General features: G+C 41.0%; 1 protein-coding gene and 1 pseudogene across 5 annotated transcripts; both read right to left on the reverse strand.

The window, feature by feature from the left end:
* Nucleotides 1-833: 833 nt before the first annotated feature.
* On the reverse strand, nt 834-20,951 carry ZSCAN16 (zinc finger and SCAN domain containing 16). Of its 5 annotated transcripts, none has more exons than XM_060163475.1 (4): nt 20,834-20,951; nt 6,828-7,250; nt 5,692-5,830; nt 834-1,694 (listed from the first exon to the last, which is right to left on the reverse strand). In XM_060163475.1, exons 2-4 carry the CDS (start codon nt 7,209-7,211, stop codon nt 1,174-1,176), a joined length of 1,044 nt encoding a protein of 347 aa, XP_060019458.1. In that variant the 5' UTR covers nt 7,212-7,250; nt 20,834-20,951; the 3' UTR covers nt 834-1,173. The 5 variants fall into 5 exon arrangements, with proteins under 5 accessions (XP_060019458.1, XP_060019457.1, XP_060019459.1 ...); XM_060163474.1 differs by lacking the exon at nt 20,834-20,951 and adding an exon at nt 7,874-7,930 and having other exon boundaries at nt 6,828-7,294; XM_060163476.1 differs by lacking the exon at nt 20,834-20,951 and adding an exon at nt 7,874-7,902.
* On the reverse strand, nt 12,401-23,735 carry LOC132527575 (zinc finger protein 239-like; annotated as a pseudogene).
* Nucleotides 23,736-23,970: the final 235 nt, after the last annotated feature.

The raw sequence follows: 23,970 nt of genomic DNA on the forward strand, positions 1-23,970 counted from the left end.
TCCAATTACAATACACTCTCTTTCTAAGGCTGAAAAAGTACCACAGAGTTATTTTTACTAAATTACTTTGTTTTAAGGTGTTTGTATTTTATCTCCTATTGCTATTACAGCCTCTTCAGCTATCTCTTTTGCTACCTTCCTGAACTCAGAATCACATACCAAAGCTGGAAGTTACCTTACCAATGATTGAACAGCAATGTCCTTGAGAAGTTTCTGCAGTGATAAAAAATGGTCTGGATCTGTGCTGTCCATTATTGTAGCTACCAGCCACATGTGGCTACTGAGCACTTGGAATGTGGCTAATGTCACCAAGGAACTGAATTTCCCCCTTTATTTCAGTTAAGTTTAAATGTATATAGCCACATGTGGGTACTGGCTACCATATTGGACAGTGCAGTTCTAGACCAACCTCTCCCGATCTCCCTCAGTTTAAATGACCTGAGATTCAGAAGAGAGGTGACTTATCCAAAGTTACAGATCCCTAACACACTCCATCATCCCCCTTCCCAGCAGCTCCCACTGATGACTTATAGCTTTCCTCTCCATTTTAATGTTTTTCTTAGTCTGCTATCTTTCTGGTGGTTTCCTCATTTTTTTATCACTGGCAAAGCAAAATATTCCACAAAATTATTATATTCCCCACTTTAAGATAAGGGATGTTTAGGCCATTATATCACTAATGATGGGGAAAAATAGTATGGTTTTAGTTCTTAATTTCAAAAGCAGTTTTCATCTATTTTAACTTAATACAGCATACCCGGTGGGCTTCTATTATATCATCTGCACTTTGCAGAATGGGAAAACGAAGGCAGAGAAAATATGAATGTCTTGCCTAAAGTCATACACTGAGTGGCCAAGGAAAAAGGAGCCAGAGTCGAGAGGTAGAATTCACATCTTTCAACCAGGACCAGGAAACATGGTTATTTGGGGCTGCAAGTGAGCAATGCTGGCAGTGGACAAGGCTTTCTGAAATAACTCTTAGTTCCTTCCAAGAAACTGAACTACTTCAGAAATAAAAGGAAATTTTACTCAGGTAAATTCTCTGGTGCCAGAGAAATTTTTAATGATGATTGAAGCTTTGCCTACATCAGGATACTCAAGGTCTCCAAGGCAGATTTCTCTGATAACTAATTAGGCCTGAGTGTCTGAAGAACTTTTGTTACTTCCACCATATTAGTAGAGCTTATTTGCTGTATGAATTCTTTGATGTCTAATAAGGGCTGAACTTACACGGAAAGGCCTCCCACACTCATCACATTCATAGGGTTTTTCACCTGTGTGGATTCTCTGATGCTGAATGAGACCTGTGCGCCCGCTGAAATCTTTCCCACATTCTTTACATTTATAGGGTTTCACTCCAGTGTGTACTCTATGATGTCCAATGAGATGTGAGTATTGAATGAAGGCTTTTCCACATTCGTCACATTTATAGGGCTTCTCTCCAGTGTGAGTTCTCCTGTGTTTACTAAGGTCTGAGCTATGACTGAAACTTTTTCCACAGTCATCACATTTATAGCGTCTTCTTTCCCTCTGTTGCCACTCGAATCTGCCTTCACTTTCAATAGCATCTTTGGATTCAGGATACTGAGGAATAGCTTTGGTAAGTCTGTTGTTTATTTTCCCAAGGAATTCCATGTCTTTGGGTATATCTTCCTTCTGGGACAACTCTTCATTCTTAGTCTTGGTTTTATCACCTGTAACAAATGAACAGTATACAAACAGGTCCTATTCTAGGTTTAAGAAGCAAAAAGCCTATGGAATAAAGAACATGTAAATGTTAAAAATGTGTTATAAAAGTGAAAAGTCACATGCAATGCAAAAATTAGATCTTTGGCACCATCAAAACATATATTGACAATATAGGGAAGAAATTAAAGAAGAGGCCAGTAAGGAAGATAGCAGGATACATTATTTGTGAATAGATTATGAAGAGAGGAAAAGGCAAAAATGTGGATGAGGGGTTACCTGGCAATCCTGTGCAAATGCAGAGTGGTAAATAGGAACTACACACATGCCAAGGATAACTAAGAAGGATAAACAGGGAGATTAGAAAACAGATGGGGAGGGAGGTAAAATTTTGGGAGAAACATGAGGGGTCTGAAACCTAGGTAGTAAGTGGGAGTAAAACCAAGTAAAAGTGACTGGAGAAGGTAATGGGATCAGGGGTCTGAGAGGAATATAGTGAGTTGGAACCATTAAAGGAGAGAAGTATGTATAAATAATAGTTAGCTAAAAGCAGAGAGAGCATGCAGGTCAGGATAAATGGAGGAAGCTAAGCAGGAAGTGACAGTGAATGGTCTGGTGTATGTGCTGGGTGGAATTCTTTTTCTGAAACTGACATCCTCACTATCATCTCCTCCTGTCTAAACCCTAGCTTGGTGGTTCTCAAACTTTATTGTGCATCAGAACCATCTGGATGGCTTATCAAAACATTGCTGTGCTACCTACCCCCAGAGCTTCTGATTTGATAAGGCTGGAGTAGAACCCTGAAATTTGCTCTTCTTGGTATGACAGACACTGCTGGTCCAGGGACTGCACTTCGAGAGCCACTGGCCTAGCTATTATTCAAGGTCCATCTCAAATGCTGTCTCCTCCAGGAAGTCTTCCCTAACCTCCTAAATCGGATGTGCTCTCTCCCTCTTTCTGATCCCCATATCCTCAACCCCAAGCTAAGCATAGAACTTGGCACGTAGCAAGTACTCAATAAATATTTGTTGAGTTGAATTCTATAAGAAAATAGGTGTTTTGATGATTTGGAGGGAATAAACCTATTTGGTCTTAATGCTGGGTGTCACCTATTTGGTTATGATGAAACCTCCATCTCAACAGGCCTAGGAATCCCAACTGTAGAACAATCATTTAATCACATATAGTTTTCAGTGGTTCACTCGGTATGATGGAAGAAGCAGCAAGAGCTACTAGAACATTTCAGTTCCTGGGCTGGGTATGGAAAACATTGGCTCTGGACTGAGCGCCATGAACCCCATTCTTCATTGTCATCACAGTGTCCCCATCCTACTAAATCTTCCTCAAATCTTACCGTCCTCCTTACAATATATTTTTTTAAATCAGGCAATAAATTTCTTAAAGTTTGGTTATTTGCTCTAAAGTGATATTGTTTTGGAATCTAAATACCATATTATCTCAGGCTACAAATTACAAGGACTGGATTAGAGCCAGAAAGTCCAGATATCAGTCCTGGCTTTGCTGAAAATTGTTTAAATGTTGGCAGATTATAACCATTTTGGTTTCCTTATCACCTCTGTGCCCTCCTCCTTTCCTATAGTTTGATCAGATGATGAAATGTATGATAAAGCATGTGTAAAAGTATAGCGTGTGGCAGAAGTACTGCTAAGTTAGTAGGTTAATGATCATTAAGCAAATCATAGAAATCAGAGACACCCCCATACCATTAAGAAAAGTGTTTTCAAACATCAACATATTGGCTCAACAGCTTCTTTTACATACTGGAGTCACTGATGGTTGGTTTTCGGTGGCTTACTGATGAAGATGAATATCTTTTAAAAAAGGATACAAAGAGTTGGCACTTATGGTCAGTTTACCACCTTCAGGGGAATCTACCAGTCCTTAGGATGAGTCTCTCTCCTACAACTTCAGGAGAAGTCTGGAGAAAAATCCCTCACCAGGACTTGAAAAGATTTTTTTTTTTTAAATACAGGGTCAGTTTTCCTTGTTCAGCAATTCAAATTACAACCCTCTCCCTTACATCTGCAATTGAACAACATAAAGAAAATTGTATGGAAACTGTCAAATGGGAACTTTTCTCATCTCAGGGACCTGCAGTCTACTTGGCCAACTGGAGTTTCAGGGCTTTATGTATCTCTTCCAAGTGCCAGCTATTCCCAGGCTAATAGGATTCTAGGAGATCTTGTTTCAGAACTGACGAAATTAGGAGTATTTCATTTTAGCATCTTCTGCCAGGGCCATTCTTCCAATTTTATTTTGGCATATCCAAGAGTCCCTATCAGTTACATTCCAGGTAAGCCCAGTCCTGCTTGTCACTGAGATGAGGCTATGTCCATAAAGACCATTTGATTACCATATGTACAACTTGCTTGACAGTCTAGAGGGAAAGAACAAGGTTAAATGCTGACTGAAGTGAAACTGGAACAGAGTTAAGTAGACAATCATTTACTGCTACCACAGAGTCAGAGTTGTGGGTTAACAGAACATCCAAAAATTCCCTTTGAAATACCTGACAATGTGCTACAAAGAACTGCAAAACACTCGGTTCTCCAAGTTCTCTCATATGTGAAGATAATTCTGTGTTAAGTGACCACTATTATAATTTCCAGGTATGTTTACAGAGACGAGTCCCATTACCCTAGCCAACGGCTAATACTAATAATCTTGCTGAAATGGATACAATGAAAATTTTAAAATGAGATATTGCATAAAAAAGTCTCTCTATTTAACAATAAATTTATTTTAAAAGACACTGGCTTTTTGGTATATTATCATGATGGTTTTAAAAATTTGTTCTACTAGTAGACAGGAGCCCCAGCTTTCCCTCTAACTCCTTATGGAAACTTGGAAAAGTCACAATCACTGTGGGTATATCTGTTTAATTGTAAAATGAGGATTTGGACCAGATATTACATTCTTTTAATAAAGTTGAGAGGCATTTCTTCAAATGTATTTGTTGTGATTTCTGCAGGGTTTTTTTCTTTTTTTCCTTTGGTTTTGCTTTGATGGTTTTGTTTTTTGTTTGTCTGTTTTTTGGTGGGGAGTATAGTGGTAGTGGGAACACAGATAAAAATTGTGTAAGATTGCCAGGGTTGTACCTTAGAAAAAAGTCATATTAATACTGTTCAATGCAGACAAAGTAGACTTCCCTAAGAAGTCATAGGCCTCAAGGATAGCTAGATTTCATGAGGTATCTTTTGGTACATTAGATTAAGAAAATACAATTCACATTTTAACTGTATAGTATTCCCTTGAAAGGTTATTTTGGTAGCAGCACATGTGTAAACCTCTATAATTTTAGGTATAGGAAGTGTGTAATTTTCTGGACTTACGTTAACGGGAAGCAGAGTGAAACTGGTCCAGAAGTATTAAAAAAAAAAAAACACAGAAGGAAAGATATCTAGAATTCAAAGTTTTGCATAGATAAGCCATTAGTCATAATAATAATAATTCTCCATGTTCTCTGCAATACAATTTAGCACAATAGACACGTTAAATTATTATTGCGACCTATTTTATAAGTGCGTGTCCTATCTTCTCTGAAAGGTGAGGAGAGAAACTTATATGGCTTCTCACAGAAAAGAGGTGAGGATTCCACAGAGTTAAGCTTACTAAAGCTTATTAAAATAGTCTGACTCTTTCAGCTTCTGCCTCCTGATACTCTTGGTAAGACTCATTAACTTCTAAATACCAAACTCAAAGGACTCTTATCAGTCCTCATCTTGTGTTCTATTAGTAGCATTGATTACATCTGGTGAACTCCTCCCCCACCCCTTGGGCCAAATAGCAGCTTTTAAGTGTAATGAAAAACTGGAATACAGTTCTTTTCATGACAGGGCAAGGGTAGGAAGGGAGATAAGATCTTCCACAGTGAGGTGAAGGACAAGCAGGAAAACTTAAAAGGGAGAAGATGAAAGTGAGAAAGCTCCTCTGTAACCTAAGGAACCAGCTCTTCCCTCATAAACACAGACTCCTGCTCCTTACCATTCCTTTGGGGCTCCCCAGATTCCTGCTCCTGCTGGGTCTTCTTGGGATGGAGCTGGATAGTCAGTGACTCATGTGGCCTTCTCAAGGGGGCCAACTTGTCCAAAAGTGTGTCCTGTCTTTCTGAATTGGCTGGGACCTGGGAACAATGAAGTATGATTGGGCTTGCAAGGTAGATTTTGTGAAAGAACTGAAAGAACTTCAGAGAAAGATCAAAAGAAGCATGTGCCAGGGACCAGGGCCATAGAAAAGAGGACAAATTCTGATGCAACTGCAAATGGCAATAATGACTAAAAACCAAGAGACGCAGTCTAATCTGTACAGTTCAGGACACTGGAGAAGAAAATTCGGTGCCTCTAACAGTGATCTGCAGAGGTCCAGAATCAGAGTCTGGGGACTTGAAAGGTACCTTAAAGATCATCGAACCCAACTTCCACCAAATGGGGGCATTTCTTCTATAGCCATGTGGTCCAATATGATAGCCACTAGCCAGATGTGGTTACTGAGCACTTGAAATGTGGCTAATACAAATTGAGATATGTGAAGTGTAAAATACATTCAAATATTGAAAACTGAAATTAAAAAATGTAAAATACCTCATGTTTAATATTGATTACATGATTACATATTTTTGGTTAAATGAAATGTATTTAATTTCACAAATGTGGCTACTAAAAATTTAAACCACATATAGGGCTCACATTATATTTAATTACCATATATTAAATGTATAATTACATGTATTAAATGTGAATGGGTCACAATTAGACCATGCTGTTCTGTATTATCCTTATTATCTACTTGAACCAAACCTTGAAGGGGAGTTTTTTATTCCAAGGTAGCCTATGTTACGTATAGGTAACCATGAATGTTAGAAAATTGTTTGTTTTCCTGATACCTTTATGCCTTCCTACAGCTTCTCACTGATCCTAGCCTTCCAAACTGACATAGAATCAGTCTAGTGTCTCTTTTTAATCAGTCACACTTCAGTTATTTGACACTGGCAGTCAGTCCCTAAGCCTTGTTCTTCTCTAGGGTAACGTATTAAATACCTTCAGGTGTTCTTTCATATGCTTTTTGCTTTGGCTTGGTCTAAACCCTGCTCTCTCACAGCCAAATGACCGCTCCCTTCCCACCTGCTTTCGAGGTTCATCAAGCTCTCTCTCCAGATCCTCCAGCACAGTCACCGCCTCCTCTCCAGTCTCTGGATGGTGTGCCTGCACCCATGCTTGCAGGTCCCTAGGGAGAATGTTCAGGAACTGTTCAAGCACCAGCAGGTCTAAAATCTGCTCCTTTGTGTGGCATTCTGGCCTCAGCCACTGGTGGCAAAGCTCCCAGAGCTGGGTAAGAGCTTCACGGGGTCCAGGTGCATCCTGATAGCAGAGCTTCCTGAAGTGCTGCCTGAAGAGTTCCCTTCTGTGAGGACTGTACTTTTGTGAGATGGAGTCCTGTCCCCCATAATGGTCTGCCTTAACTATTAAAAGTCCTTTTTGTTCCTCAGGTTCCAGGGATGTGGCCATTCTGGGCTGTTTTTCAGGAGATTAATCCTCTATCTGGAACTGATTCAAGGAGAATCTCTTAGAATCTTGTCTCAGAGAAAAATCTGTTACCATAGAGAAATGACAAAAGCTGCTGTGAACATAAACACTGATAAAGGGAAGCAACCAGAACTGAGTAGAGAAAACAGTCTGACAGGAGGCTGTAAATAAGAACACTGAAGCAGGAGCATGCATTTGAATCTGGGCTGTTGTGTAATTTAGAGCAAGTTACTAGCTCCTCATCTGTAAAAATTCTCGTGTTTCTCATAGGATCGACGTGTAGATTAAATAAGTATGCAAAGTCCTTGGCCTGAGAGCAAGCACTAAATAATCGCTAAGTATTAACAGCGTTGTTAAAAGCCTCTTTCATTCCACAACCTGAGATGTACGGGTCCCTAGGATGCAGGGGTTGTGGGGTACATGCGCCAACTCAGGAAAGGGGTTAGGATGAATGCCCTCGCAGAGCAACTCGTAACCAGTGTTCCCTTTAGCTCCGTTCTCCCGGGATGTCGGCCTAAGTCCTCTCTCGTAGCTATGTCTGGAGGGAGGGGACAGCCTGTGAGGGGGAGGTGTGGGGAGACAGTTGCTGCAGACCACGACTATACCCTGCCCCCTCCTCCACCCAGGAGCCGGAAGAGACTCACCTCGCGCCGAGAGGTACAGGTGCGACAGCTAGCGTCTTTTGGGCGGCCCGAACAAAGGTCAGACTCAAACCGACCAATCGGCGCTGGGTCGCTGTCAGCTGGGCACTTCCGGGCCGCTCTAGGAAGCCTCGCCTCGGTGGCGTCCGCCGGGCTGCCCAGCCTCAGCTCTAACCCGCGGAGCGCCCGGTTCCTGTACATTGGACTGATGGGACTTAGGCGCCCGCAAGCTGGTTTTTTTTGCTCTTAAAAAAAACTTTTTCCCTCTCAAGATTTTCTTCCCCCACTTAATTATTAAATAAATAATATGAGTATGTAATGCATTCACATGGTTCAGTGTTTAAAAAGAATTATAAACTATAGTGAAAAAGAATCTAAGAAGAATATAGGTATAACTGAATCACTCTGCTGTACACTCGAAACTAACACAACACTGTAAATTAAGTAAACTTCAATAAAAAAGATTAGAAAAGAAAAGGATAACTGGCCCCCGCATCTAGATTTGACAACCATTTTTCGTGACATATGCTATATCATTCCATAGGTATATTACGCAGGTTTAGATTCCCTCACCCTCACCCCCAAATACACACACCCATACACAAATGGTAACAGTTCTGCAACTTGATTTTTTTTTTCCCTCCTACTAATTGATTTTGGAGATTGTACATAAAGGGCTTCTTCCATCTTGCTCTTTTTTAAAAAGAATAATCACATAGTATTCAGTTATGCCATAATTTATTAATAATTACCCTATTGATGGTCAAGTAGGTTGTTTCCATTCTTTTATTTTTCAAACAATGCTGCAATAAATTACTCTGAACATCATAATTTCTTGTGTGTAAGGATATACCCATAGTATATATTCCTAGAAAAAGATTTACTAGAGCACAGAGTAGGGGCATTTGTACTTTTCTTAGTGCCAAATTACTAATCATAGAACGCATCTGCGCTGTTTACCCATACTTGCCAATGCAATGTTATGAAATATTTTGATCTTTGCCAAGCTGATGGGTAAGAAAAGCTTAGGTTTTTTTTCTCCTTTCTCTTTCTTTCACAAATATTGATTATTCACCTACTGTGCCAGGCACTGTTCTAGAAGCTGGAACTAGTGTAAAGTAGAACAATGCCCGTGCCTTCATAAAACTTCTAAGTGTGTGTGTGTGGAGGGTGGCGGTAGGGAGGCAGGCAATAAACAAACAAGAAAAATATATAGTGTATCAGATGGTGGTTGTTAGTGCTCAGGAGAAAATAAAGAAAATATGGAGTTTGGGATGACAATGAAGGAGTAATGCAAGTTTTTTTTTTTTTTTTTTTTTTCGGTACGCGGGCTTCTCACTGCTGTGGCCTCTCCCATTGCGGGGCACAGGCTCCAGACGCACAGGCTCAGCGGCCATGGCTCACGGGCCCAGCCACTCCGCGGCATGTGGGATCTTCCCGGACCGGGGCACAGAATCCGTGTCTCCTGCATCGGCAGGCGGACTCTCAACCACCGCGCCACCAGGGAAGCCCAGGAGTAATGCACTTTTAATAGGGTGAGTCATTGAGGACCTCACTAGTACATTGACTTGAGCAAAGATTGAGGGAGATGAGTGAGTGGGCCCTTAGGGGTAAAGGGGTTTCTGGGAGAGGGATAGAAAATGCAGAGGCTTGGAATGGAGAGTATTTTAAATAATCAAAGAACAGGAAGGAGACTTACGTGTCTGGAGCTGAAGGAGCAAAAGGGTGTTGGGAGTAGAGAGAGAGAGAGATGAGGGTCTTGCGTGAGTGCGAGGTTATTGTTTTGTACTCCAAGATGAAAAGCCGTTCAGAATTTCTGAGCAGAGGAGTAGCTTAATCAGATTTAGGCATTGAAAAGATTTTTCTGGCTGCTGTGTTAACAATAGACTTGTAAATGTGAAGCTATTGCTACCTTGGAGTGGGGAGGGACTTTCTAAGTGTGACATAAAAAACCCTAAAGAGATAACTGAAAAGCCATGAAGAGAAAGATAAACGGAACTGGTGATGGAACAGTTTAGGATTTTTGAATGAAAAAAAAACCCACCTAAAATATAAGCTCAGAGTAAAATATACCACACATCTCAAAGACACAGGGCTGATTTTCCTAATAAGCAAAGATCTCTTGAAAAAAAAAAAAAGAAAAGAAAAACGTGAACAGGCCAGTAGAAAAATTGGCAAAGGACCTAAGTTGGCATTTATAGAACACAAATATTGATAGACAAAAATGACTGTTAAAAAGTATTCAAATTTACTACTTAAAGAATTTACATTAAAACAATGAGATTTAAAAAATCTTTTCCATTACTAAAGACAAAAAATCGATAATATTCAATATTAGAAAGTGTGTGGAAATAGAGGCACTGTTAGTCGTATATTTTTGGAAGACATCTTAAAATTAATATGTCTGTACTCCTTGATCCAGCAACTTAGCTTCTTTGAATTATCCATATAAAATACTTATACAAATGTTTGAAAATGTGTACAAAGAGACATTTTTTATTTAAATGGGGAAACTTGAATATCCATCATTTGGGAATTTAAATTTCTATATACCCAATCACTTTTTAAAAAATTTTATTTATTTGGCTGCGTTGGGTCTTCATTGCTGCATGTAGGCTTTTCTCTGCTTGCGGTGAGCCGGGGCTACTCTTCGTTTTGGTGTGCAGGCTTCTCACTGTGGTGGATTCTCTTGTTGGGAGCACAGGCTCTAGATGTGGGCTTCAGTAGTTGGGGCTCATGAGCTCTAGAGCGCAGGCTCAGTAGTTGTGGCACACGGGCTTAGTTGTCTCGCGGCCTGTGGGATTTACCTGGACCAGGGCTCGAACCCACGTCTTCTGCATTGGCAGGCAGATTCTTAACCACTGTGCCAGCAGGGAAGCCCTTATACCCTCATCATTTTTAAAACTAAAAACTATAAGATGCCAAAGACATACTGAGTAAAAAAAGTAAGTTACAAAACAGTATGATATGATCATTTTTGTAAAATAATCATCTTAAATGTGTTCTCAGTGATTATCACTTGGGGTAAACTTACAGAGAACTTGCATTTTATACATTATATATTTCTGTTAAGGTTTAATTTTTATAAAAACTTAATATTGGCATAAATAGAAAAAGATAATTGCTTTTAAACCCTATTTATTCTTCACAACTTACAAACAATTTTCCTGTTTGGAGAATGCCATCAATATCTCTTTTCTCTCTCTGAAATTCTTTGCCTGACAAGTCATCCTGTAAAAGAGTATAACTCCTTTAAGATGAAAATCAGATCTAACTTTCCTGTGCTTCAGGCAAATATAAGTGATCAAGTAAACATGGGTGGAACATTTAGAAAGCGTAGAAATGAGTGACTTTCATGTAAGCTTTAGAAAACTCTCCTCTCTGGGGAGAAACATTTAGACAAAGGATAACCCCTGTTCTTCTTTCACTAGAATTACATGATGGAAAGCCAAAGCCCTTTCCCTTGACTGGCATAATATGTCCCTCATAACCAACTGAGCAAGTAAAACATCTAGAAAATGCTTAACTATTTCCTGTTCCCCCTTTAGTGCACGGTGCACTATTAGCATGTTTCTCCCTCCTTATTTAGTGCCTTGTTGTATCAAATTCTCTTATCAGGTTTTCAAACACAAACCTTGCTAGAGGCCGTGAACATACTGAGTAGCCCAGAGTATTCTTCAGGTACCCCTGGCTTCAGTCACTCGTCAACTTCAGAGAATCAACACACCAGCGCCTTGGAGCACCAGCTGTGGTAACTTGAGTGGTTGAGCACCAGACAAAATGAGGCTTCCAACCACTGTCACAGATCCTGTTAAAATCCTGGCTCTGCCCTTGTCTTAGGTATGTCCTTCCTCTACTTGGATAAAGCCTCTCTGACCTCTTTACTAAGGCATAAGCAGACAGTCTATGTATGACAAGGAGAGTCCTCCCTTCTCCCCCTCTAGTTATATCTTTCAAAACTACCAAGAAACAAAGCAAAGCAAAACAAAAACCCAGAAAAAACACTAGTGGACAATTTAAAAAAATATCAGCACTTGGTAGATGTATATACTCACTTGCTTTAATTATTTCAACAGAGAGAAAATAAATGAACTAAGAATTGAACTCAAGAAATCAGAAAAAGAATGAGAAATTCCCAAGGAAAAGGTTAGAAAAGAAAAATAAAAGTAAATGAATTAAAAATAGAAAAAGTCATGTTAATAAATAAATCCAAGAATGAAATCTTTGTAAATGAGCCCATAAAAACAACAAACCTATGGTAAATCCAAGTGAGAGAAGAAAATTAAGTTATCAATGACAAATAATAGCAGATGAGGTAAGTATGCTACCAAAATTTTTAAAAATCTTAATGAAATTGATCGTTTTCTGGGAAAAAACCATTAGTTCCGAAATTCATTCAAGAAGTAGAAAAATCTGAAAAAACCAATCCTAAAGGAAATAATTGAAAAAACTATCAAAGAATCATCTCCAGAAAGGCTCAGAAAATTCTGTAGCATTTTAATTTTTTAAAAGTATTTATTACATGTGTAGGATAAATTCTAAATTTTCCATTTGGAATATAAGACAAGTAGAAAGAAAAGAAGAGAATCGTTCTATTTTCATCACCTAAATACAGTCACTATTGACATTTTGTTGTCATTCCCTTCCAATTTTTGATATTTTTAATCTGTTTTACATAGTTGTGTGATTTTATTCTAAAAGCACTTTAACAGGCTATTTAACATTTTAATATAATAAAAACTTTTCATTTTATTACAAGCTTTTCATAAGAATAAATTATATATAGACATTGAGATATAATAAGTAGTGCTTATAGAAGAGATGAAAAGTTTACATGAGATATATATTGATAATAAGGTGCTTGGTATAGTGTGTGGGACATGGGTTCAACAGACGATAGCTATTACTGTTATACTTTGCAAAGGGCTTTTCCTTTTGCATATATCATTATTTAATTTATAATGGATATTACTATCTCACAACATCATGCTTTTTCCTCTTCAGTGGAATAGGCAAGCCACATGCCTCGCAGAGAGAGGCCAAGAATATATTATTGCTCCTCAGGAGAATCCTTCTGCTTGTTTGGTTTTGCTAAGAAGGTAGAGTTCAGGCTGAGCAGAGTTCAACAAGTTGGGGCTTAGAGTGGTAAAGAGGGGCGTCCTGTGTCTCAACACTCAAAGACCCATGCAGGACCAGGATCCTGAGTGGTACATAGAGTAGTGAACTCAGGTTTGGGTTAGGATCTTTCATATGAGGGATTTGGCCTACATGGCATAGAAATAAAGGGTTGATTATTACTCTGAAGTCACTGGGAGGTTAACGATCAAAACATGGGCTCTAGCCTCTACAAACCCTCAACCTCCCCTTCATGTTTCTTTAAAGGTTGCTTTTTCATTTATTATGTTTTCACTAATTTTGCTTCCATTTCCTCTTTGAAGTTTGTTTTTCTGGCATCTCTGGTCTTTCCCTTTTCTCCCTAACTTCTCTTCGCTTTCTTCCTCTCGTAGAGTTTATCCCCATCTTTCCATTTCTTAGCTGCTTTTTCTTTTCACTTCTGCCTACTCTCCCATTAAGGCCTCATCCCACTGTTTTCCCACAACTGCTCCTATAACTGAATGTTTCACATTTCAACAGTTCTCTTTCCCAAATGGTCTCTGCTTTTGGCCTCGCGTTTTTTCAATTTTTCACTTAATGTTGACTCCCTTCATGTGTTTTTATGTTTTTCATCTCACCTGATTAACTGGTCTCTAAGAATTTGGTTAGAAGCTATTATAATTGACTTTCAATAGATTACCTATACATTCTATCTAAAGAAAATTTTAAAGTGGCTTTCCTCTACCTTCAGGTGCTCAAAAGTTACATTTTAGAATTTATTATTTAATCTAAATCTTCAAACTGTTGCTAGCAGAAAACCCTTTCTTCAGAGAAATCTTATTTAGAGGCCAATATTTAAAACAAATTAAAATGAAGCTGTTTCAGTGGTGAGGGACCTAGAGCCCTGAAGCCTCTCTGAGAAACCCTTAGGGCAGGGGCAGGGTTCACACAGACAAAATGAATTAAGGGGGGGATATAAGACAGTAGGAATCTGTGTGGCAGTGGGGACCATGTCCAACTAGACAACAGTGATAATCAGCTCCAGTCAGTTGTTCCCACATGGGAATGTGGTGCCCAGGGTTGCCACATCATGCATTTTTGTAAGAGAATCTGGAAAGTCAGACTTTATGTGAATTTAAGTAGTTGCAATAATTTTATATCACCAAAAAAACAAAAAAACTTTGTGAGAAAAATGCATGTGCAGGCCAACTACAGCCCATTGGCCTGTTTGCCCTCTCTGGTTTAAGATGTGAAAGGTCACTGGGAAATTGCATGGTAAATCTTCTTGCTCTACTGCCACTAACCCATCCTACCCGTGCAAATCATAGTTCATTCCAATATTACAAAATGGCTTTTGTATTGCACAATGTTTTAGTGTATGTAATTGATTGGTTAATGTATTTTATCAAGCTAACCAAAAATTCATGGTTTTTTAAAAAAATGCAGATCAGATGTTAATTCTAAATTCACACTTTAGACAAGATTATTATTCCAACTCCAAAGAAAACGGGAGAATAAAAAGGGAAAGGGAAAAGAAACAGTAGTAATCTCTAAAATCTTGTTATTTGTCTAACAGACCATTTAGATTGCCTGAGCCACTTGCTTCAGAGAAGAAAAGTTTGAGAATATGGAATGAGCCCTTCCAAAGTCCCAGTTCATCACATGATGTGCTTAGTGGCAGAACATCACAATGTCTTGCTTGGTAAGCTGTCAGGTGTCTGCCTATTTCAGCCTCTATAAGTATTTTCAAATGACAGCTGAAATTGCAATAGGATCACAGAGTTCCCTACATCTAGCTGTGCTTTTCTGATGATGTCCCACAGGAATGGACATAGACGGAAAATTCTACATCACTCTTGACATCGCCAGGGCTTCTCTCCAGTGTGGATTCGCTGATGTACAATGAAGTGTGAGCTCTGCCGGAAAGCTTTTCCACACACATCGCATTCATAGGCCTTCTCTCCAGTGTGGATTCTTTGGTGTCCCAGAAGATGTGAGCTATAGCTGAAAGCTTTCCCACACACATCACACTCATAGGGCCTCTCTTCACTGTGGATTCGCTGGCGTCCAACAAGAGCTGAACTATGACTGAAAGCCTTTCCACACTCATCACATTCATATGGTTTCTCCTCACTGTGGATTCTCTGGTGACGGAAGAGGCCTGAACGCTGACTGAAGCTTTTCCCACACTCACTACACTGGTATGGCTTCTCTCCAGTATGGACTCTCTGATGTTGTATCAGATGTGAGCTCAGAGAGAAAGCTTTCCCGCAGTCATTACACTGGTATGGTTTCTCTCCTGTGTGGGTCCTTTGGTGTTGAATAAGGCCTGAGCTGTAATGAAAAGCTTTCACACTCATTACATTAGAAAGGTTTTTCTCCAGTGTGGGTCCTTTGATGCTGAACAAGGTGTAAACTGTAATAAAAGGCTTTTCCACATTCATCACACTGATACGGTTTTAATTGGCTATGTATTCTCTGATGGTCAGGAAGTTGTGAGCTCTGAATGAAAGTTTTGCCACATACATTACATGAACAGGGTCTCTCTCCAGTGTGGATTCTTTTATGTCTAATGAGGCTTGAGTTTTGAGTGAATCTTTTTCTACATTCATCACATTTGTATCTTCTGCCATTTGAAGTGTTTCTCTGATACCTTTCTGTCCATCCTTCATGTTCTTGGGTTTCTCCACATTCAAGAGCCTCTCCATTGATTTGGTCTGATAACTTTCCTTGGGATTCCATATCTACAGTAAGCTCCTGCTTTTGAACCAATTCTTCTTTCTCAATTCGTATCACATCATCCGAAATAAAAAATACAGTATTCAAATGTCACTGAAATATACAGGAAATAAAATGAAACACTTATACTAGAAGTACACAGCTTCAATATACCAACAAAATGGTTTTACAGCGTTTGAGGAGGAAATTTGGAGATGGCAAAGGAAGAGAGGACTAACAGTGGCTGGACTGGGAGGGGGTGATTCAAGAAAAGAGTGGAGAAACATCAGGGAGGATTAAGAATGGTCCAATGAACAAGCATCATAAACAACAGAAGAAGACCTAAGATAAGAATGGGTTCACCAGGAAGGCCAAAAGTTGAGTAGAGAGGGATGAAAGAACAGAAACTGTGGGAGAAACAAAACGAAACAGGAAGCTGACAGTGGCAGGTACCAAGTTGGGAGTCATGAAACAGTTCTGTGCAGGTTGCTCTGAAGGCCTCTGGGATCAGCCACAGAGAAGTATCACATTTGTAAACAGGCAGGACAAAGAGATTAGAGTCTAGACACAGGGGGTAAAAGAGGATGTTCTCATGTGGGGACAGACAGAAATTGCTTTAGCTCCCAGAGACATTACTACTCTTCTTGCAAAGAACACTGGAAATCTGTCAAACCTGAAGCTACATTCTGTGGGTCATTCGAGATTTCCCAGGAAACCAGTACTAGCACAGAGAAGGTTCTTTAGCAGACCCTAGACTCCCATCTGACCTCATCCAAGGAAAGCATGATTCCATAATTCCTCTGCCTTTCTTTCCTACAGAGGTTGCTTTTGAGTAGAGTCCCGACACTCCCCACTCTTCCAGGGTGGGAGATGTGGCCACTTCCTCAATGATCAACAGTTTCTGAAAAAAAGTGAGATTGTCCCATTCAAGCCATGTTCTCCCTGAAGTAATCACATTTTTAGGACCCAGAGTAAAGGGCAGAATTTATAACTATGTAGAAATAATGCAGGGAAAAGTGGTTTGCTTTGTGTTATAAAAGATATTAAATGGGAGAAAAAAGGGAAAGACTACTATGGAGCCAGTTGAAGATCTAGGATGTAGTACAAGTCAGACCTAACTCTAAGCAGAAGTACTGGGCTGACTGTGCCAAAATGCGTTGCCTAAAGAGAATCTGGGATGAGGGGTGAGAAGGAGCCATGGTCAAACAGCACATTCCAGACCTCTGAGAGTGTGGATGAGGGAAGAAGCTCACTGGCAGTCTGCCTGAGAAAAGTGACAGCCACTTCTGGGTCCTGGAGCTCCCATTCTGTGAAGGGCAGAAACCCAGAGATAAGGCAGAGCTGAGAAAGAATGTTGCCAAGAGTGAGAGAAGCCTTTCCTCGGGGTTTCCTTTTAGGACAGGAACCTGCAATAATTTCCTCACCAAACCAGCTTGCCACTATGGTAAAAAACCCTCATTGTTAGTGGTTTAATATAAGGTTATCTTAAAGTATTTAGGTGCTTTAAAACTTTAATTTATGTTACAGTTACCTTAGATATATCTGTGTAGAATTTAAAGGCAAATTACACAAAGAGATGCATTTATGCAAGAACATAGTCTTTTAGAGCCATTAGCAAATAAAAAATGGCTACTGCAGATGGGTTACAAAGCAGCATTGCACATATAATAGAACTAAAATCCGTATCAGCATGAGAAAAAAATTTATGGATTAATATAATAAAGTACAGCACAGAAACTCAATTTCTAACTGTCTAAAAAAGGTTGGGGGCTTCCCTGGTGGCGCAGTGGTTGATAATCTGCCTGCTAATGCAGGGGACACGGGTTCGAGCCCTGGTCTGGGAAGATCCCACATGCCGCGGAGCAACTAGGCCCGTGAGCCACAACTACTGAGCCTGCGCGTCTGGAGCCTGTGCTCCTCAACAAGAGAGGCCGCCACAGTGAGAGGCCCACGCACCGCGATGAAGAGTGGCCCCCGCTCGCCGCAACTGGAGAAAGCCCTCGCACAGAAACGAAGACCCAAGACAGCCTAAAATAAATAAATAAATAAATATATTTTAAAAAGGTTGGGGAAAATGGTATACTTCTAGACAGGATGGCGCCAGGAGTTCACACTTCAGCTCTAAATACACTGAGTAAAAAATAAAAATAAATCTAAAAACCCATCTGTGCTAAAAAGTAAGAGAAACATCTCTGCGGACCAGAATGGAAACAAAAATACACAATGGTGGCTACAGTTGAAGCTGTGGGTCTGCTGGGCCCCAGAGAGTGACTGAAATCTTAGTCCCAGAGGAAAATGGGGACCTAAAATTACTTCCTGAAAGGAGTAGCACCAGCTCACTGCTTGATGCCAGAGGCTGGGTGGGACACGCAGGTACACACATACACAAGCACACAGACACATACAGAGAAAGATACAACTCTGACCAAGAACCATGTCAAGCCACCTGGAAGCCTGTGACTACACTGGTGATATTTGTGTATGACATGAAACAGGAGCCCTAAAACCTGCTTCCAGGGGGCCAGGTAACAGTAACAACAGAATAGCTAAACATGGAAGCAGATGATGTTAAACAGATCAGAAAGAACTCAAAGTGAGCCTAGATATGAAAATTTCAGAATGAATGGAACACTAAGAAAGATGGTTCACAAAGTCAATTGGAACATGAATTCAATCCAGATGAAGTTATTTTCATCAAAAATCCTGAAAAATTAGTAGAATAAAGATACCTAAAAGAGCTAAATGATGACATACCATCCATGGCAAATAAGCATGGAATTATGAAATAAAATAAGCAAAAATGAAACAAAGATATGTGGTATAAAAACTGAATAGAAATTTTAGAAGTGAATAAACTAGAGGCAGAATAAACTCAAAGATAACAGAAGAGGAATCCACTTGGATGTACCACAGAGAGACAAAGACATAAAATATGTGAAAAAGTGGCTAAATGAATAGATTGATAAGTAGGTTCTAATCAGTGTATTCTGGGAGCTCCAGAAGAAAATAATATAAGGAATTTTAAAAGCAGCACAATTTAAAGAATTAGTAGCTGAGAATTTTCCGAGAATTGAAGAAAAACGTGAGATCTTAGAGCAAAAGAGCATTTTCAGATGAAGCAAGACAAACAAAAATAAAACCCTATCAGGACACACTTTTTAATGAAAATTCAGATCATAAAGGTTAAGAGTAAATCTAAAAGCCACTAATGGATAAAGATGGAATCCCTAAAAAAATTTAAAAGGCAGTAAGACTGATAGTAACCTTTTAATAGCAAATAGAAGCTAGAAGACAGTGAAGTAGTGTCTTCAAAATGCTGAGGAAAAAAAATTGTCAATTAGAATTTTACACTAGCTAAACCATGATTAAAAAGGAGGGAGGGCAAAATAAGGGTATTTTCCGACATGCAAAGACTAAGTCTACTACCCAAAGAATCTTGCTAAAATTATTATTATTTTAATTTTTGAATTTTATTTTATTTTATTTTTTATACAGCAGGTTCTTATTAGTCATCCATTTTATACACATCAGTGTATACATGTCAATCCCAATCTCCCAATTCATCACACTCCCACCCCCCACCACGGCTTTCCCCCCTTGGTGTCCATACGTTTGTTCTCTACATCTGCGTCTCTATTTTTGCCCTGCAAACCGGTTCATCTGTACCATTTTTCTAGGTTCCACATACATGCGTTAATATACGATATTTGTTTTTCTCTTTCTGACCTACTTCACTCTGTATGACAGTCTCTAGATCCATCCACGTCTCAACAAATGACTCAACAAAATAATTATTAAAGGATGAACTTCAACAAGAGTGAATCCAGAGAAAAGGTGCTGGCATACAAGAATGGTGCCTCAGAAATTGATAAAACATGTCAGAAAACTTAACTAACATCTTAGTATTAAAGAAAATGTCCATTTCACATTTAAAAAAGAAACTGGTTCCTAAGAATGACCAACTGTAATCAATGGAAGGAGCTTCAGACAAGTGAAGTGGAAATACAATATGCTAACTGCTGTGACAGGTATGCACAAGAGGTATCACATAACTCAAACATGTAGGAAAGTATCAAGAAAGGCTTCCTGAAGGAGGCGACAGCTGAGGTGAGTCTTGAAGAATAGCTCTGAGTTGGTTTGGCAGGCGAGTGGAGAAGGTATGGTCACAGGTGGTGTTTTATGAATCCAAAAGGGTGGTGATGTGTGTGGCAGTGCAGTGAGGGTGGCTGGGAGAATGTTGAGCATATTAGCAAAACCCAAATATGTCATGGGTCTGTTAGGACAGGGAAGGAAAGAGCACTGGGAGGAAAAAATGGGCTAAATAACTAGAAATCTCCACTGAAGAACTGAAGAACAGGGTAGCAGGACAGAGAGAGCTACAAGAGGAGGAAGTATGAGCAACAGCCTTCCTGATGTTCTCTGCCCAGTGAAATGCTACCCGTTTTTTTTATGACCCAGTTCAAATCCCAGCCATTCTGCTACCACGAGGGCCTGAAGAAGTAGATTTCTTCTCCTAAGAACCTGATCTCCAATTTGGCACATAATCATTCACTGTCTCAAATCAACAGCTATCTTTTTATGGATACTCAACCCCTTTAGGGCAGGGATCCTCAGAGAACCCAGAGCTAGGCTTACACACAGTGAAAGGTAAAGATTTACTGACTTCTTAACAGGACCCACAAAGCCCCCATTTTCTTGTTCCTGACCATCTTCTCTCTGCTACTCTGCCTGTCTCTCCACGTTCCAGTCACACTGGCCGTCTTTCAAACCCACCAATTTCTTTCACACTTGTTTTTGCACATGCTCTTTTGGCCTGGAATGCTTTCCCCTCTATTATTCACTTGGTTAATTCCTACTCTACTTTTAGGATTCAGTTACCATGTTATTTCCTCAAAGACACCTTCTCTGTCATCCCTCTCCCCCCATGTACAATCTATCATGGCACATTTATTTGTGTGGTTGTTTGTTTAATGCCTCTGTCGTCAGATTATTATAAGCTCCATGAAAACAAAGATCATGTCCACTTTGCTTATTACACCTAGTGCCTTGCACAGTGCCTGGCATATAATAAGTACTCAATATACATCTGCTGAATGATGAATGATTCTAAGGTCTCCAGGCGAGCCATATGACCTAAGTGTCAATACTAACCACAATCCTGTTGCTATAGAGCGTCCTGAGATTCACCCTTAAGCTGGATCTCCATGGGTTGAGGCTGGAGATATGTTGCTTTCTTAGCTGGGTCCAGAGGTACCGATGTCTCAGAAAGAACTTCCTGCGCACAGGCTTGGGTTGAAACCTGAGGTCAAGCAAGCTCATTTAGGCATCTGAAGGGCCAACAGAGTAAATGATACCCAGAGACCCCACAAAGGACCAGCTTGGAAGCTCACTCCCAACTATCTCTCTGCTGAGCATAGGGCCCTTTCCTACCTGTTGGCCTGATTCATCCAGCTCCCTCTCCAGATCTTCCAGCATAGCTACTGCCTCCTCCCCACTCTCTGGGTGATGCTCCCGCACCCGGGCCTGCAGCTCCTCAGGCAGGATGGTCAAGAACTGCTCCAGCACCAGCAAGTCCAACATCTGCTCCTTGGTGTGCATCTCAGGCCTTAGCCACTCACAGCAGAACACCCAGAGCTGGCTCAAGGCCTCATGGGGCCCAGGAGTCTCCTTGTAGCAGAAATGTTGGAAGCGCTGGCAGAATAACTCCTGGTTGTTTTGGCTGCTCCCTTTTGTGCCAGATCTCTGACTCACAGCAAGCCCTTTTTTTTTTTTTTTTTTGCGGTACACGGGCCTCTCACTGTTGTGGCCTCTCCCGTTGCGGAGCACAGGCTCCGGACGCGCAGGCTCAGCGGCCATGGCTCACGGGCCCAGCTGCTCCGCGGCATGTGGGATCCTCCCGGACGGGGGCACAAACCCGTGTCTCCCGCATCGGCAGGCGGACCCTCAACCACTGCGCCACCAGGGAAGCCGAGCAGGCCCTTTCTTATTAGTTACTTCGAAGAGCCCTTTTGGCTCTTCAGGAACATCTGGAAGGAAAACAGCAGCTATTCCCACTCCAATGGGCCAAGAGGAGGATTGCTGATACGTGTTATCCTTTAGGGCACACTCCTAAGGTTACAGAAACCATAGTTAAAAAGATATGTATATGCAGGCTGATTCAATACTTGAGCTCACACACTAAGTCTAATCTTTCTGTTTTAGAAGAAAAAGGAGGCTCAATCCCAAATTAAAGAGAATTCAATAAAGAAAATTAAAAAAAAATAAGTTTAAGGCAATTCAAACCTTTTTCCAAGTAGGAGAAGGGAAGTTTGTCAGGAGACTGCATTTTTGACAATACTGGGAATATTGTTGGATGCTTGCTTCCTCCAAATAACACCAAAACAATCAGTTGATAAGGCCAGCCCAAGTTTATTCTTAGAGAGTACTACTTGACAGAGTCTTAGTAGTGTCTCCCAGGGAAGAAGGCAAAGTCAGGATATTTATGAGGTTTTGGGGGCTTAAGGCAGATCTTTCAAAGCAGGATAAGGATTGGGCAAGGATCATGATACAATAGTTTAGGATTGATGGGCACAGCAAGGTGCAGAATTTGAGTTGACGGTTACAAAATGTCTAGATCCTATCCATTGAAAGTTGAACAGTTTGATGTTCACATAAATGGATTGAGGGGCAAGTTCTTGAAACAAATATAATTATCGGCAACTTTTACTTTCTAGGGCAAGAATTTCCTGGAATAGTAAAGGTATGTTGCTAAAGAAGTGGAATAGTGGAGTTACATTTAGGGAAGACAGTTGAACAGTCAAATTATGTTAGTGTAGGTAGTAGGCTGTGTGGGGGTAGGTGGTTTCAGTTTTCCATGTAGCAACAGACTTAAGCAGGGCCTATGGGTTTGCAGAAATGTGGATTACCAACTAATTAGCATGGCAGGCAGTGGTTAAGGGCACGGGCTGTGGATTCCAAAAGACCTGGGCTTGAATCCTCTTTTCTTATGTGTGGTGGCTTAACATCTCTAAACTTCTGTTTTCCCCTCTCTAAAAATATCGTAGAGGTTTTTAAACGTCTTATTTTGAAATAATTTTAAACTTATAGAAAATTGCCAGAAAAAAGGTACAGAACAATCCCTATAACCTTCACCCAGCTTCCCCTAGTTAACATCTTACATAACCACAGCACAATTACAAAACCAGGAAAATAATGTTACAGTGCGATTAACTAAACGGCAGACCTTATCACATAGTGTTATTTTGAGAATCAATTAAATTCAGTGCCTGGCACTTAGTAAGACCTCAGTTAGAGGGATGCAGTTACCACTGTGAATTGGTCATCCAGGTGCTGGCTCCAGGGATCACGCCTCGAGCTCAGGTACACTTCTAGGTTTCCGGGGACAGAATATAGGACGATGCAAGGAGGCCCTCTAGTGCCTTCTCTGTGCCTGGCATCTGTTACTCAATGGGCAACTTTCCAAAACACCTTCACCTTCCCGGCCCTAAAGGTTAATTTAGGGGATTCTAGACTGGGCTTGGAGAAAGATTGTTTTAGGAATCATTCAAGATAAAGGACATGGAGCCGCTTATACATGTCTTCCACTGGTTTGGATCTTCGAAAGAGTAAGACAATATAGTGAGTTAACCGGCTAGACTACAAACCCCGTTCTCATTTACCGCACTGGCACATCATTGTGACCAACCACTAGCCCAAGGCTCAGGAGGTGTCGGCTGTCTGTGTCCTTCAAGCCACAAGGACCTGGCAGACCACAAAAGGCCTCCGGGAGTAGGCGGCCACGTTGGACAAACGGGTGGTCAGAATAGAACTACTCGTGTTAGCGCCAGTAACCCAGGAGTGCGAGTCTTAGAAACCTTCTGGGGCGCCGGCCGCCAGCTGGGCCGGCTGCTGCGGGGTCTCCGCGGGCACTTCCAGCGCCGACTGACCAAGGAGGTGGCTCCTCCCACCCGCGCCCAGCCGACCTCGGGGTCCCGGGCCCCGACGGGGGGGCCGTCTTCCCGCCAGTCTTACCTGCGCCCGGGGAAGGCGGCCACCCGGACCTACCCAGCCTCTCGGAGCCCCAGACCTACAGGCGGCGGAAGTGCGTCCGCGAACCCGGCCCAGCCCTGCGCCTGCGCTTCCGCCGGCTTCGGGAAGGTCCGAGCCGTTTGGCTTGGCCGAGCGCCCCGTGCCTGCAGCGAGGTCTGCACATCAGGACGCCTAGGCCTGTGGGGTTTTGATTTGTAACTCGCCTCATCTTAAAAAGAGGGTCCGAGCGCCAGCTCCGCGTCATTGAGTCCCTCCGCCCT

This window comes from Lagenorhynchus albirostris, chromosome 10, assembly GCF_949774975.1.
Source record: "Lagenorhynchus albirostris chromosome 10, mLagAlb1.1, whole genome shotgun sequence".
Taxonomy (NCBI): Eukaryota; Metazoa; Chordata; class Mammalia; order Artiodactyla; family Delphinidae; genus Lagenorhynchus; species Lagenorhynchus albirostris.